Genomic DNA, 13,866 nt, shown 5'->3' with positions numbered 1-13,866 from the left:
GTGGATGTGGCTGGGGCTGGTGATGGTGATGCTGCTGCCTCCGAGGTGTGATTTCTCAAGTGTAGGAGTCATGCGGTGCACAGCCAGACGCTGAGAGGCTGCACCAGAGCCAGAGAATCTGAGAAAGGGCGAAAGGGGAACTGAGACAGATAGAGGGAGCGACAGAGAAGGAGACTTTCAAAGGGTCTTGGTTAATATCGGCCAGAGGGCAACTAAGGCAACTCGTGTACCCGTTTTCAGAAGGAGCCTGAAAATCAAGTTGGATCTGGGGATTGGGGATGCCATCAATTGAGTTTAATGGATAGCAGCATACCATTTAAAATTAATTCGTTAGAGGAATTAAGGGAGTTCATGTTTAGCAAAATACATCTTAAAAAATTATATTTTTTCTTTTCAAAAAAATTAAACCGTTTCCGTTTCTTAATTGAATTGAATTTCAAATGGCGATTACGGTTTGATTTCTTTCTAATTTTTTAGATAAGGCTTTTATAACCTTTTTATAAAAAAAGTCATATTATACTAAATACTAAAAGAAGCTACGCTTATTTAAAGTCATTAATTTGTTTTCTGGTCTGCCAAGCTTTATAAACGGACAGTTTGAAGTAAAGTAGAATGTGCAGGGTCCATGACACTTGCGTAACTCAATTGATTAGTGGCAAAATTCTGAAAGTTTTTCTAGCGCGAAATTTCTGAGCGATCCGTGCTAATTCGCGCATTGAAGGAACGCGAGGATTTGCTGCAATGCCCAATTAGCACCTGTGCTAAAAAGCCTTTGGCCGAGACTTCGATTTGTTCGTTCCATTAGCACTGCACAGTTCTCTCAAATTTGTTTGCCTTACTGTTTGCGAGACGATGCGGGGACTAAAGGTTGATTCTAACCATATATGTATATTTATTTTGGGCTCTACACAATGGAAAATCCATGTTGAATTTTCGAGTATTTCGTGTGAAAAGCGTAAGAGGGGGCGCGGATGAGACTATACGATCCGTACAATAAACACAAAACGGGGCCGACACTCCCTGGGAAAAGGCCAGACAAACTGGCGGGCCGAATGTATCTGTATCTGTATCTGTAACGAATCTGTATCTTTTTGGATTGTTGTTAGAACTGAACATTAGATACACAAAGATGGAGAGTGGAAACCCTCGGGTCACTGCAACATGGCCAACAGATGTGCGCAACAGGCTCCCAATCAACGAAATCACCAGAAATCAGACAAAAGCCGAAGGTCTCGGGAAAGGTCCAAGATGTCACTTGGAGTGTGGCTGGGCCCTAAATCAAAGTCATGCAATGCTACCCGATTGTTCTTCGTCTTTTCTCTTTTTTTTATTATTTTGTATTTTTCTTTTGGTCGGTAGCACTGTCCAGGCATCTCACGGATACCAGTCTGCTGAATCTGTATCTGCAGCATGAAAATGTTCGTATTGTACCAGAAATTTGTGTCAACGTGGGCGACACTTTATTGTGTGCCCGTGTTGTTGGGTGTGTGTAAAAATAAACCAAAGACATTTCATGTTGTCAGCAACATGTGGAAAAATGCTCGGAATTCGTTCCATTCTTGCACACATTTGCAATGAATTAAGATCTGATAGATACACACACACACACACACACACACACACGAAAAGTCGAAAAGCTAAAAAGCTGAAAAGCAGACCAGCCTGGCAGCTCTTCATTACCGCCACAAAATCCCCTTCATCAAAAAAGAACTGAAGTGCAAGTCAGTTTCGATTCCATCCCAGGTTCGTTTCGGTACGATTCTTTTTCTCCTCTCTGCTGCACTTCACGTGTCCAAGGTGAGGTGTTAAAGTTTAATGGAATTTCAACAACGATAAATTATAATTACACGCAATGTGTGCTGGGCATAAATCTACCCACACACACATTTGGCTACGAAGCACACAGATACTCCTCTGCCGCGTCAAACATAATTTGTAAACGCATTAAGTATTCACCCCATTAACACCTTTTGAGGGTGACTGCAGCCTATCGGCTCTATTAATATATTTTTTCAAACAAAACCTAATGCCAAACGAATCGTTGGAGGGAAGGTCTTCACTTTGCAGACGAAAATTCACTGGAATCTAACGAGAATCGTATGCCGCATTTGGCGAGCGTCGTTCACCGTCCTCGATAGTATAGTGGTTAGTATCCCCGCCTGTCACGCGGGAGACCGGGGTTCAATTCCCCGTCGGGGAGAATGTGAAAACATTATCTTTTTTGTTGCTTAGTAAATTTTTTAAAACCTTTTTAATGAGTTTCTCAGAATGAACTTTAAAAGATATATTTTATTGTAAATGATAAGACCGAACTTTGAAAATGTTATTTGCTCATTTTTTTTAAGAAACATTGAAGTATTAACTTAGCAATACAAAAAAATTACATTGTTAGTTTAATACATTTTTTAAGCTTAATTATTAATCGTACTGAATGGAAATCTTTATACCGTTATGTTTTAAAAACCAAAACATATTTATTGATTTGCTTATTTTGTTAATCTTTCTAAAGTTTGTGCTGAAATTGTTTAAACACAAAAAATTAAAACACAAATAAAAATATAATTATAAAAAAAAAAAATGTTTTCACATCTCTCCCCGACGGGGAATTGAACCCCGGTCTCCCGCGTGACAGGCGGGGATACTAACCACTATACTATCGAGGATGTTGAACTACGCTTGCCCAACTCGAAATATAGGTTTGCTGGTGATCTTTCTTACAAGGTTCTACCGATCTTTAGCTAAATTTTGACTCACAAATCTTTAAATATTTATGAGATGAGAAATAAAAGAGTAATAGATAAGATAAATATGATTTCATTCGCAAAACTAGATTATTTTACTTGGGTTTTATTTAGGTATTTCCGTTGTTGAAGATTCTTAACAAAAATAGCTACATACATTTGATTTCTTCTATTCCCTTTTGCCCACAGAATCATAACTTGTCAAAACAATGTCAAAACTTTGCCCACACTTACCATTTTCCATTGCTTTGCTTTTCTCGTTGTCGGCTTCTTCGAATCCCTCTGATCCCGGTCCAAATCCCATTTCCATTCCGCTCAAAGCGGCTGCAGCGATGGCTTCAACGTCTGGTCGAACATTCGCACTGAATTCACCTACAAGGCAAATAGAAAACGGGCAAAACGAAATATAAGTAAATTGAAAAACTGTGTAACTAATTTGTAAACAAAAAGGGAGAGAGCGGGCACTTGAGTTGCTCTCCTCTGGCGCCAGGCAAATGTCAATTAATAATTTAACAACAACAATTGCGCGTTTGTCGGGCGCCTGAAATACGAGATCTTAATTGAAAATAGAAATACAGAAGAAGGGAGACATTGGAGAGAAAAAAAAAGAGGGGAGAATGGACAATTTCCAATCTCTTCCTGCAACGGATGAGCGGATGAGCGTGGGCCAAGTAGACAGCTAAACGTGTGTCATAAACTTGGTCAAAAGGCCGCAATATTTAGTGCCTTCACTGCGGCTGCGATGATCAGAACCAGTTGCCAAGTAGTCAGAGTCATCTTTAAGATACTGTTTGACAGCTTGCCGAGATTACGTCTACGTTGCAGACTTGCACGTTGCAGACTTGCAGGATGGACGTTGAGTTCCCCCAAGACGGCTCAAAAAGCCCACGCCAAGTCAAGCCGAGAGTTCCAACATTCCCCCCCTCATGAAGAGGTGCTAAAACCCCACTGGGCAACTTTCAGAGGAAATCAGCGGAAGCGACTCAGACGCTGTCTCAGCTGAAGGAATACCCCTCCAGAGGTGTGCACTACTGAACCGATGTTTTCCCCCTCAATATGCCGAAAACTAATGAGCAAACTTTATACGTAAATTGATAAACAAAAAGTTGGGACTGACTGACTGGCTTATCAAAACATTAGTTATTATTTATGATGCGTCTTATTTCGAGAGCTGGAAAAATATATACATATGTGTGCCACTCGACGGGCAATTGAAATCGCACGCGCGTTTTGGGTGGGCGAGGAAAGTCGCGATTCCGATTCCAGTCCGAATCTGTCAAAACGCGATACGATGAATTATGGGAGTGCATGTACGATAAAATGCTGCCATTGATGGAGAGGCAGTGGGAAATGCCGAAACCGACGAACGGATTATCTTAATTACAACCATAGAAGAGTTGTAAATTAATGGAGCTCAATAAAAGTTTAGCGTAACATGAATTGGGGCATAAATTATGGTGTTATATAGGTGCACTCGCTTTTAATGAGTAAACTAAAATTTACAATCTGGATTTACCCTTAAATAAATCCATATTTTTTTGTAAGTCACGTAATTTACTCTTTTAAATGTACTTTTCTGAATGTTAGATTTTCAAAAAATCTTAAATCTAAATATTTAATTAAATTAAATATGAAATAACTAAAATCAAATATTTTTATTAAGACATGTATGTTCAAAATGTTATCTTTGAAAATGGACAAACTTTGTAAAACAATGCTGTTGACTATGAAAGTAAAGTACAATAAGTTAATATAATGACATTTAACCAATATACAAAAACCTTATTAATTAGTCAGCAAACAAGCCTTTTCATAGTGTAATACTAATGTAATTTGGAATTACTTTTCAGTGCAACCACGAAGTTAACCGAAGCATTGATAAAAACCCAAACACGACCCATGTCTGTGGCTTGACTATCGCTAATTGATTGAGTGCCTTGCACTTGTCGACTCCGTTCGCAGACCGAACTACGTAATTCCCCCGACGCGTCTAATATTTTCGCCACTTTAGTGTTGTGCCTAACACTCTTTGGCAGTTACATAAGCCATCTATCAAAGATCGCAAATTACTGGGTGGAAAACTCGCGGCTCTTGTGTTCGACACAATTCCAAGAACCCAAGCCTAAAAAAACAAAACAAAACATAAACGTGACAATCCATGTGGGTGCAGCCGAAGAACAACCATGGACAAAAAAGGGGAAAAGGTAAGGTGCTGGTAACTGATTTCGTATGGGCAGAACATGGCGACAATAACCAAACCCCGGGCACAAATTGGAGCACGTGCAAATTGGCTATCAATCAATATGCATATACGGGTACAACGATACTCTATGATGATATAGTTCGCATCGCTTCAAAAGATTCGCAATTACGTAGAAATAAAGCAAATGCCGACTGCATTGCAAATGAATTGAATGACTGCCAGCCAACAGGGGAATTGGTTAAGCCTTTATGACACTGGACTTAAGAATAGGTAGCAAATTGTGAAACCATTGGAAATATATTATTTTAGTTTATATCATAATGATGCATTTAGGAATTTTTGGAATTAAGTAATTAATTAGGTCAAAAATAAAACAAAATTAATTTAACAACTAAAATTTGTGTAAAAACAGTGAGAGCATGGTGGCATTAAAACTTTGTATTGTTTAGCAAAAAGCAATGAACACTCAAATAAGTATAAAAGTCATCTGAAATTTATGGTTACCTCACACGTTCTTTTTAACTTCCCTAATAAAATAAATTTCCCAGTGTCATTAAACCATTTTTCAGATGGTCAGTGAGAGAAAATCAATTGGGTGTGGTCTGGGTAACTGGGCTTTCCAGGGGCTCGGTCGGTTGCCCACTGAACTTTGCTTAGCTTTGGCTGTTTTTCCTTAAACATTTCAAGTACCGCATTTGCTGCAAAAATTCGCCCCTCGAGTGCAGTAGCCCAAACAAAAACATGGCCAACATTGTTGCCTGAGATAAGAAAAACTTGGCTGGCGAGAGGAAAAACACACAATGAATAATGAATGGCTGGCAGGCGAATGCTCGCCAGATAAACCAACAATGAATGTGTGGGTTCGGGTTCATATTTTCATATTCATATTAAGTGACTGATTGATTGATGGCCCAGGCAACTTGGAGGTTTACTTTCAGTTTGTCGTTGGGTAAGTCACACGTTTTTTATTTTTATTCCAAATCGCTCATGGTTGGGATGTCAACGTTGAGATTGATGGCAGAACTGGAAAGAAAACCCCAAAGCTAGCCTAATGATGAAATCAAAAGTGTTGTGATATGGGAGCTTTGATTAAAGACTTGTGCAATTAGCAAAGCGAGGGTGATTGTGCAAAGTTTGTGCCTGAATTTGACAATAAATATGTTTTAGAATAAAACAAATCACATCACCAATTAGTTAGTTATTTATTGCAATTATTTTTGTTAATAAAAAAATCTCTTGACACATTTTTATAGTTCTAAATTCACTCTTCCATGCTTTAGTTTTTATTTTTAATTATAAGATGTTTAAAAATAGTTCGCATCACACACATTAATTAGACTAAAACTGTAAATTTCGAAACATAACATGGGCTATCTAAAAATTAGTGATCTCTGCTTCACCCCCATAAAAAATCCCCTAAACCATTAGAGATTTTGGCCAGCAAAGACTTTCGAAACTGGGTCGTCGCCGCAGAGTGCCCGGCACTCTAGTAGCAATTAAAAAATTCGAAATATTTTTTTCTGCTGAACAGAATTTAGCAAAGTTGCAGTGGCCGCTCGAAAATAGATCAAAGTGAAATTTATATTACAGATTTTTTTTTGGAGGGCGGTGGGGGAAAACCAGGCGAACTGCGGATGCGAGTGTGGGACAGGGCCAAAAATAGATTCCTGCTGCAGCCATTTGGAGTTGGATTCTGTCCATCAACGCGCCGAGTCCATGCTAAATGAGCTGCACCCCCCGCCAGCCACGCGATGCAGCGGCGTGTGAACATTAGTCAAAAATGCGTAAATGAAATCAATTAAAATTACGCATAGCACACGAGACGCATTCGGAATGGAAATCGCTGTGTGTTTACACATTCTGATTCAGCCTACGCGCTCTGCATGGCCTAATGAAGGCACGTATCCATGCCATACCACACCATACCATACCAAACCATACCATCCCATCCCATACAATCCGATCCCCAGGAGAATGAGAATGGGAATGGGCATGGGATTGGGCATGGGTAAGGGTAAGGGTAAGAGTTGAACCCGAGTGCAATCGGTAATGGCCAGTGCAAGAAGAAAAGGAGCGGAGGAGCAGGGGATCACTGGAGTGCCACTTCAATTTGTTTACAACAAGTTGGCCCGCTGATTGCAGCTGGTCCTCATCTTTTACAGTAAGAAAAATCACATTTTTCACCAATTTTCCCATTTTAAATAAATTGTTTTAATAACTTAATTCTTTTAAATACTACAACCGGCCATTTGCAGGAAATCCTGTCTCTACTAACTTGTATTTTGGTAAGAAACTTACTTGTTAATCAAAATAGATCCCTACTTCCGAAACAGTAATTAAAACAATTAAAAAACTTTAGGCCAGTACCAATTTATATAAAAAAAAAAATTAATTTAAAAAAAATATCAACATTACAACATGATAAACATAATAAATAATTAAAATTTTACATTTATAAATGAACTCTAAATTGGTAATTGTAATTGCCTTGTGCTAATATATATTTCATGTATTTCTCTTATATCTATTTCTTCCAGTGCATTATTTTCTGCTTAATCATATCGCTTCGTTTTGCTTTGCTCCTCAAACGCGCATCACACAATGCAGCTTTAATTTTTCTTTTAGGCCAGATCAGATCAGGCAGACCAGAACCAATACGATCTGATCCGATCCGATCCGACCCCATCCGAACCGAACCGAACCGAGATGAGAAATGAAAACTCATCGTATAATAGCACTGTCAATGGGGCCCGTTCGTGGCCCCCAGGTGTTGGCTGAAAGTGGAGATCTTCACTTCAAATTGGGCATAAATGCAGCATAATGATCTCGGCGGCAAAAGAATAGCCACAAATTGCTGGAATCACATCAATTTGTCTGCAGTCTACATTGCACCTCTCTTTAGGAATCCCCACGAAAGTTTTCTTTTTTTGTTTTCTGAAACAACTTAATTATATTAAGTTTCTAGGATATGCCCTAATGAAGCTGCCAAGTGATTGGCTGATGGATTCCATATTTGTATTATTTCTTCAGGAATAAAATAAACGATCTAGATGAGTGAAAAGAAAAGTGTTAATGTATTCACTAATTATGCAAATTGGGAAACCACTTTCAAACGTTTAGAAACCACATTTCCATATAAATATAGAAAAATAAAGTGTGGGCTTCAGTAAGAATATTAAAATAAAAACCAAATTCGGAAATGTAGGCTAACACTTTATTCTGAATTTATGACCACTCAATCTAGTTTCTAGAGAAAAACTTCTAAAAAAAATATAATAATTAATTCCAAAGTAAGGAAAACATTTGCCTGGTGAACTTTAACATTAATGATCATATATTATAGCTTTTGGTTTGCAGTTAACTGGCCTCTTTTGTTATTATTTATGGCTTCATGCCTCGATGTTTGTTTGCTATTTCAGCCAAATGTGCAACTCAATGGCCATACAGGGCAATAGAAATCCCGCCCAGAGATCCTAGGCGCATGCATTCATGCCTTTATGATGATTATTTATACAATCAAATGTGCACGCATGTATTTTCCAAATATTTTTATACTGACCGAGGCCAAAAACGCAGCAAAAGTCTTCAAACTTTTGACTGACGTTTGATTTGTAATTGAAAATGGCAGCCGCATAATTTCTAGCTCTTTATGTTTTCAGCTTTTCCGAATGACAGCATTTTGGGTGGTCCCACATATACTCGTATATAGAATATTTTTTTTTCAGCCCATGACGTTTGAAGAGTTTTGCGCACTTCTCAATTTCAAAGACCTAGAGTCGGCGGACTAGCGAAAAGAATTCCTCTCCACTCGCAATTGAAGATTTCCTGTTTGGCCGGGGCAACCTCATCATGATCATGATGCTCATTATGAGAAGATTCTATAGAAAGCACTTAAATTGAATAATGTCACCCGAAAGCGCTGAAATTGATGCAGCCGCTCGCTGAGACGGCAATTTCGTTGGATGACTTTGCTATGGCTAAGGGTATGAGGATTGAGATGGGAATGGGAGTGGAAGTGGGACTGGGACTGGGAGTGAGATGGATTGGATGGATGGGACGACGGATGCTCACTCGGCCGCTCACTTGATGATGATATGTCAGCAGCGGCCACGTTGGCATGTAATTCAATACGGGCCGACGACGGACTGATAAATGCCAAAGTGTGAAGAGGCGCATTTCGGATAAACGTATTGTCTACAATTTCAGCAGCGCACCAGAAAACCGCAGAAAACCAGGAACCCAAAAACGGAAAGGTATTTCGTTAGGAATGATTCTTATTTTAAAGTGAACCGATTTTGAAAAATTTTTTTTTTTTACCTATGTTAATTTTACCTTTGTATTGAAAAAATAAATAAAAAATATTAAGAAATAACTATAAAAAAAAAACTCACTACAATTTTTTTTTATTGAGAATGGTTACAAACTCAAGATATTCAAAAAAAACAAAAAGTGAGTAAATATTTTAATGTTTATTTATCAGATAAGATTTAATAAAATAGGTTTCCAATAACAAAAATGTAAATGGTTTTAAACTTTAGAAAAGTATAAAAATCTGAACATTTATAATATAATGAACTGTCAATTTATATATTTCAGTTATAGATCAGTAAAATCCACTTGAAAGTACACTCTTGCCTCCACAAACTTTTGTCATCTCCATCATTATTACAAAGAACCAGGAGACAACACACATTGGAGCCACAGACAGATAGAGATGCCGATGCCCAATGATAAAGAAAGACAGCGACGATCTCAATCTCGAAGAGACCACGGAACGGATCTGTTCTGTTGGCGACCAGTGAAAAGGGTCGTCTTGTCATACATATGTGAAGTGCTCGTCGGGCATGCCAAGCACCGAAATAAAAGCGGATGAAGGAGGTAACTCTCTAAGGGGCCGGGCAGTTTATGCTTTTTTAGTATTCTTTAGTTTCGTCGAGTATCTACATACATTTATGCTGTTCGTATTTGGGGAACCTTCGAAATGAATGTCCAAAATGAGAGGAAAGAGGAGGATGGGACGACAGCCGCATTTGGAAACAGACAACGCAAATCAAATTGTAAAAGTGTTAAAGGCTGACACATTCAAGTGTTTGACGCGTCCCCTTTCGAACAGTGTGCGTTGGTGTGCGTTTGTATCTGTGTGTACCTGCGAGTGTGTAGTATCACTTTCAAAGAACGTCTGCCAGTCAAGGGCCAAAAAAGCAGAAGCGTCGAACATTCGACGACAGCTGCACGAGAGCTTTTTAAAGATCTTCAGATCTTCTAGGTTCAGAAATATATCCACATGCGACTAAACCTAAATCTTAAGCATTGAATTAAAAATAGTTTGCGGGCTATATTAAAATGGCTAAAATAATGATTTAACGTTTCAATTTACTTGCCATTTAAACCGAAAATAAAATTCAACTAGCCTTTTCTTGTTTTATTTATGCCATGAATAAAACAGAGCTCATCCTGTGAATCGAAAAACGAGCATTTGAAGTAGCAAACACTGGTTAAATTAGATATTGTCAGTTTTAAAAAGCGTATACATAAATTACCAGAAGCCATACAACAGCCAAAAAGATACAAGAATAATGATCGTTAAAAGGTAGGACAATAAATAATTTGTGAACAAATGTTGTGTGATCGTTATTCCACACCAGACTCCTACGCCAACGCTAAAAATTTCGCAACGTATGCTAATTCAACGGAATGACATCTTCTTAATTAACCCACCAATTTGTTAATAGCAAAGCTAAATCCATAAATATATCTACTCAAATCGCCGCCCACTCGATCTGGGATTTGGAAATGTTAATTGTTGGGGCAAACAGAACAATGGGCATGACTTTTACCATCACAGCCAATAACCTCGAGGAATGCGCTGTGGGACCACCGAAAAAACCCAAAGAAATCGAGGGAAATAAAAACACAAAAGGTTAGAGTCGAAAAGTAGAACAAGATCGATCGCCGACTCTCGATTCGATTCGATTCGATTTCGTTTGATTAGACAACGAACGAAGTGCTTTTTTCGTTGCTTACTATTGTTCGGACCCACAACCGTGCCGAAATTTAAAGTTTGAACTCGCTTGTTGTGATCAAAATGTTTTATGACTGCCACACGTTGCCAATGAAGTGAATCGAACAAAATATATATATCTCTGGCTATCTGACTAATTTGCATTCGATGCGGAAACTGGAAAACTGCTGGTCATTGTCATTGTCCAACCAAAAAATAAATGATACCAGCAACATCTTGCCAAGAATAGAACATTTGTGATGCTCAGTACTCATTTTAATAATATGAATTTGAATTTTCAGTGCTTTTCAGTTCATTGTATCTCTTAATATTTATTAAATAAGAGTGGCCACTCTATAATATTTTATTGTTTTCATTAGTACCAAAAAAATTATTAAGTTATTCATTGTTGTTTAGTTCATTGTAAGTCTTGTTATATATATTTTTTTTATTATTTTCTTAAATAACACACATATTAAATAAGTTAAGCAGCTATGGCTGACACTCGTCGTGCAGCCTAGTTATACACTTAAGCTTACAGTGTACAAATAAATAAATAAATAATAATATAATAAGTCGGCCAAAAGCCGTGCTGTAGATTTATTTTGTAACTTTAAGCTTAATATCCTAAGGTAATTTTCTTTCAAAATAATCACCACAGGTGACACTTTTCATGTGAACGAGTTTTACGAGGACATTTAAAAGCCCTTTCAAACGGCTCATAATCCTTTACAATTTGCTGCAAACGCAGCCGGTGATGATCGTGATTGAGAATTATTCGCGGGTAGTTATCTGTGCAGAATAACTGCGCCACATTGAGAAAGAAAATCTGTTCCAGGTTCAAATTGGTTATATTGACAGCTTTCCAGTTTCCGGAGTTTTTAGAGGAGTACACGGAGTAGGCAAGTTTAAGACCTTCGATATCCGCCATGCGCTCTTCGAGATACTCCGTTTTTCTACGGTTCATGCAACTTAAGCCAGCCTTAAATTGTGGCAAAGACAAGATATCCTGGCCAATTTTCTGAACACCTCCATGGTTGTCGATTAGGATACCGTGAGTGCCAATGGCGTGCATCATCTCGTGGGCCAGGTCCAATCCCATTAGGCTGTACTTATACACATCATGGCTGTCCGACACAAAAAATTGGGTTCTGAAGAAATGCATATGGCATTACATGTACCCTTGTTCTGTTCTCGGATCAATTTACAGTCTTTGGCACCATTTATACGCCAAACAGGAAATATTATGCAGATCTTCATTACATTTCATTTTGATAAACACGAATGTAGCTGAGCAGCGAGAGCTGGGTTTGGGTTTAGGATTGGGATTGCGAATTGGGATTGGGTTTGGTTCTGTTTGGCTCTGTAGCTGGAGCTGTTTGCCCGATGCCCGCCGCCTGATAAACGAGCTGGGTTTTCCGAGGAAAACATGGTTATGGCAGCGGGGCCACGGAGGCCAGCTATGAGGTGGAAAGGTGCCACAAAGTAGTGGGAGTCGAGTGGAGTGGAGTGGAGTGGTGTAGAGTGGGTGACTGGTTGTGGGAGTCGTTGCCAGAATGTGGGCGTGCCGCAACCGCTTAGATGTGACAGCAAACGGGCCACAAAAGCGCGTGGAGCGTGCCTCATAATTGGCAATGTGAACGGCGAAAGACGAGCCCGCAACACGACAATTATTTGGGCAATGTGGTAAACGGTTTTTCGCCTTTTTTTTTTTTTGGCTTTCTCCCCTCACCTCCCTTCAGTTTCCCAGTTGCGGTCTCCGCATAACTTGGCTAACAAGCAAAAAACTGTTGACCAAAAATAAAGTCTCGCAATGCGCGTGCAAAGAGTCACAGAAGCACAGGCAGCACACAGAGAAATGACACATCAGATAAGGCAATATCACCTAAGCCGGGACCAATGGGAAGCCAAGGAGACACAACCTGGTCAGGGATGCACTGGGAGAAAACATTGCGAGGTACTTTTAAATTGAATAGATGTTTTATTGAACAACATTTAAAGGAAGTTTACAGATTGATAGAAACTATATTGAACAATTTTGGCGTAGGTACTCTTATACAATTTATTTTTTTAATTAATAAGGTGTATTCATTTTTCAGAAATTACTTAAGAAAAAACAATAAAAAAAAAACTGGGTATATATTAGGTCGATTTCAACAAATGCATAGTTTATAAAGAATCTCTTTTGATTTTGATAACTATTTGTATGCATATAATATCAGTGGGTTACTTTAAGGTGACTATGAGCCATTTAAACTATTTTTTATATATTTTATTATTTTTTAGGTAATACTTTTAAGGTATTCTTATTTTGTGCAATTTATTTGAGTGCATTAAACGAGGCGACGACGCCGTTTGTCTGCCTCGTTGCCACAGCCACAGCCACAGCAACAGCCGCAGAGCGAGAGCAAGATGCAACAATTGATTGCCGGAGAAGGAACCCGAGTCCAAGTCCAGCCAGGAGCTGAACAATGCCAAGCTGCTGCTGTTGCTGTTGCTGCATTTGGATTCGGAGGCGGCTCCTCAGGGTCGTTGCACAGCAGCAACGTCTGCGTCGTTCCCCATTTGTACTTTGCAATGCAAAAGACGCGACGTCCACCGCCTTCTCCCCGAATGCCCACCCCCCCACTCCATGGCCCATGTCGAGTACACGAAGTACAACACAAATTGTGGTGTCGAACATCATGTTCCCTGTGTGTCCCGAAAAACAAAACAAAAAAGTATCACAATCACAATGGACCCATGACGGAGGACAGATCAGAAGCAAGTGGGGCCGAATAGTCGGGCGGTTTTCGGGCGGATTTTTGAGGAAAAGTCTAATTGATGAGTGGCGTGTCCCATGGCTAGACACATGCAGCAGCCGCAGCCTCATTACCCCGATGTCTACTCTGGCCTGGACTCCTCTGATCTTGGCCAGACAC

General features: G+C 39.1%; 1 protein-coding gene and 2 non-coding genes across 3 annotated transcripts in view; 1 reads left to right on the top strand and 2 right to left on the bottom strand.

Moving 5' to 3' along the window:
- LOC128262909 (bone morphogenetic protein receptor type-1B) overlaps positions 1-13,866 on the bottom strand; it is a 59,546-nt gene that overhangs the window by 22,198 nt on the left and 23,482 nt on the right. The window contains exon 2 of the mRNA XM_052997488.1: positions 2,976-3,113. Within this exon, the coding sequence (XP_052853448.1) occupies positions 2,976-3,113 (138 nt within the window). The remainder of the gene's footprint in view (positions 1-2,975; positions 3,114-13,866) is intronic.
- Trnad-guc (transfer RNA aspartic acid (anticodon GUC)) lies at positions 2,129-2,200 on the top strand. Its single transcript has one exon. It is a non-coding gene; the product is annotated as a tRNA-Asp (tRNA).
- On the bottom strand, positions 2,592-2,663 carry Trnad-guc (transfer RNA aspartic acid (anticodon GUC)). The gene has a single exon. It is a non-coding gene; the product is annotated as a tRNA-Asp (tRNA).

This window comes from Drosophila gunungcola, unplaced genomic scaffold (assembly GCF_025200985.1).
Source record: "Drosophila gunungcola strain Sukarami unplaced genomic scaffold, Dgunungcola_SK_2 000001F, whole genome shotgun sequence".
In the NCBI taxonomy this organism is placed as follows: Eukaryota; Metazoa; Arthropoda; class Insecta; order Diptera; family Drosophilidae; genus Drosophila; species Drosophila gunungcola.
Note: the sequence above shows the minus strand (reverse complement) of the source record. Positions and strands in the feature narration are given on the sequence as shown.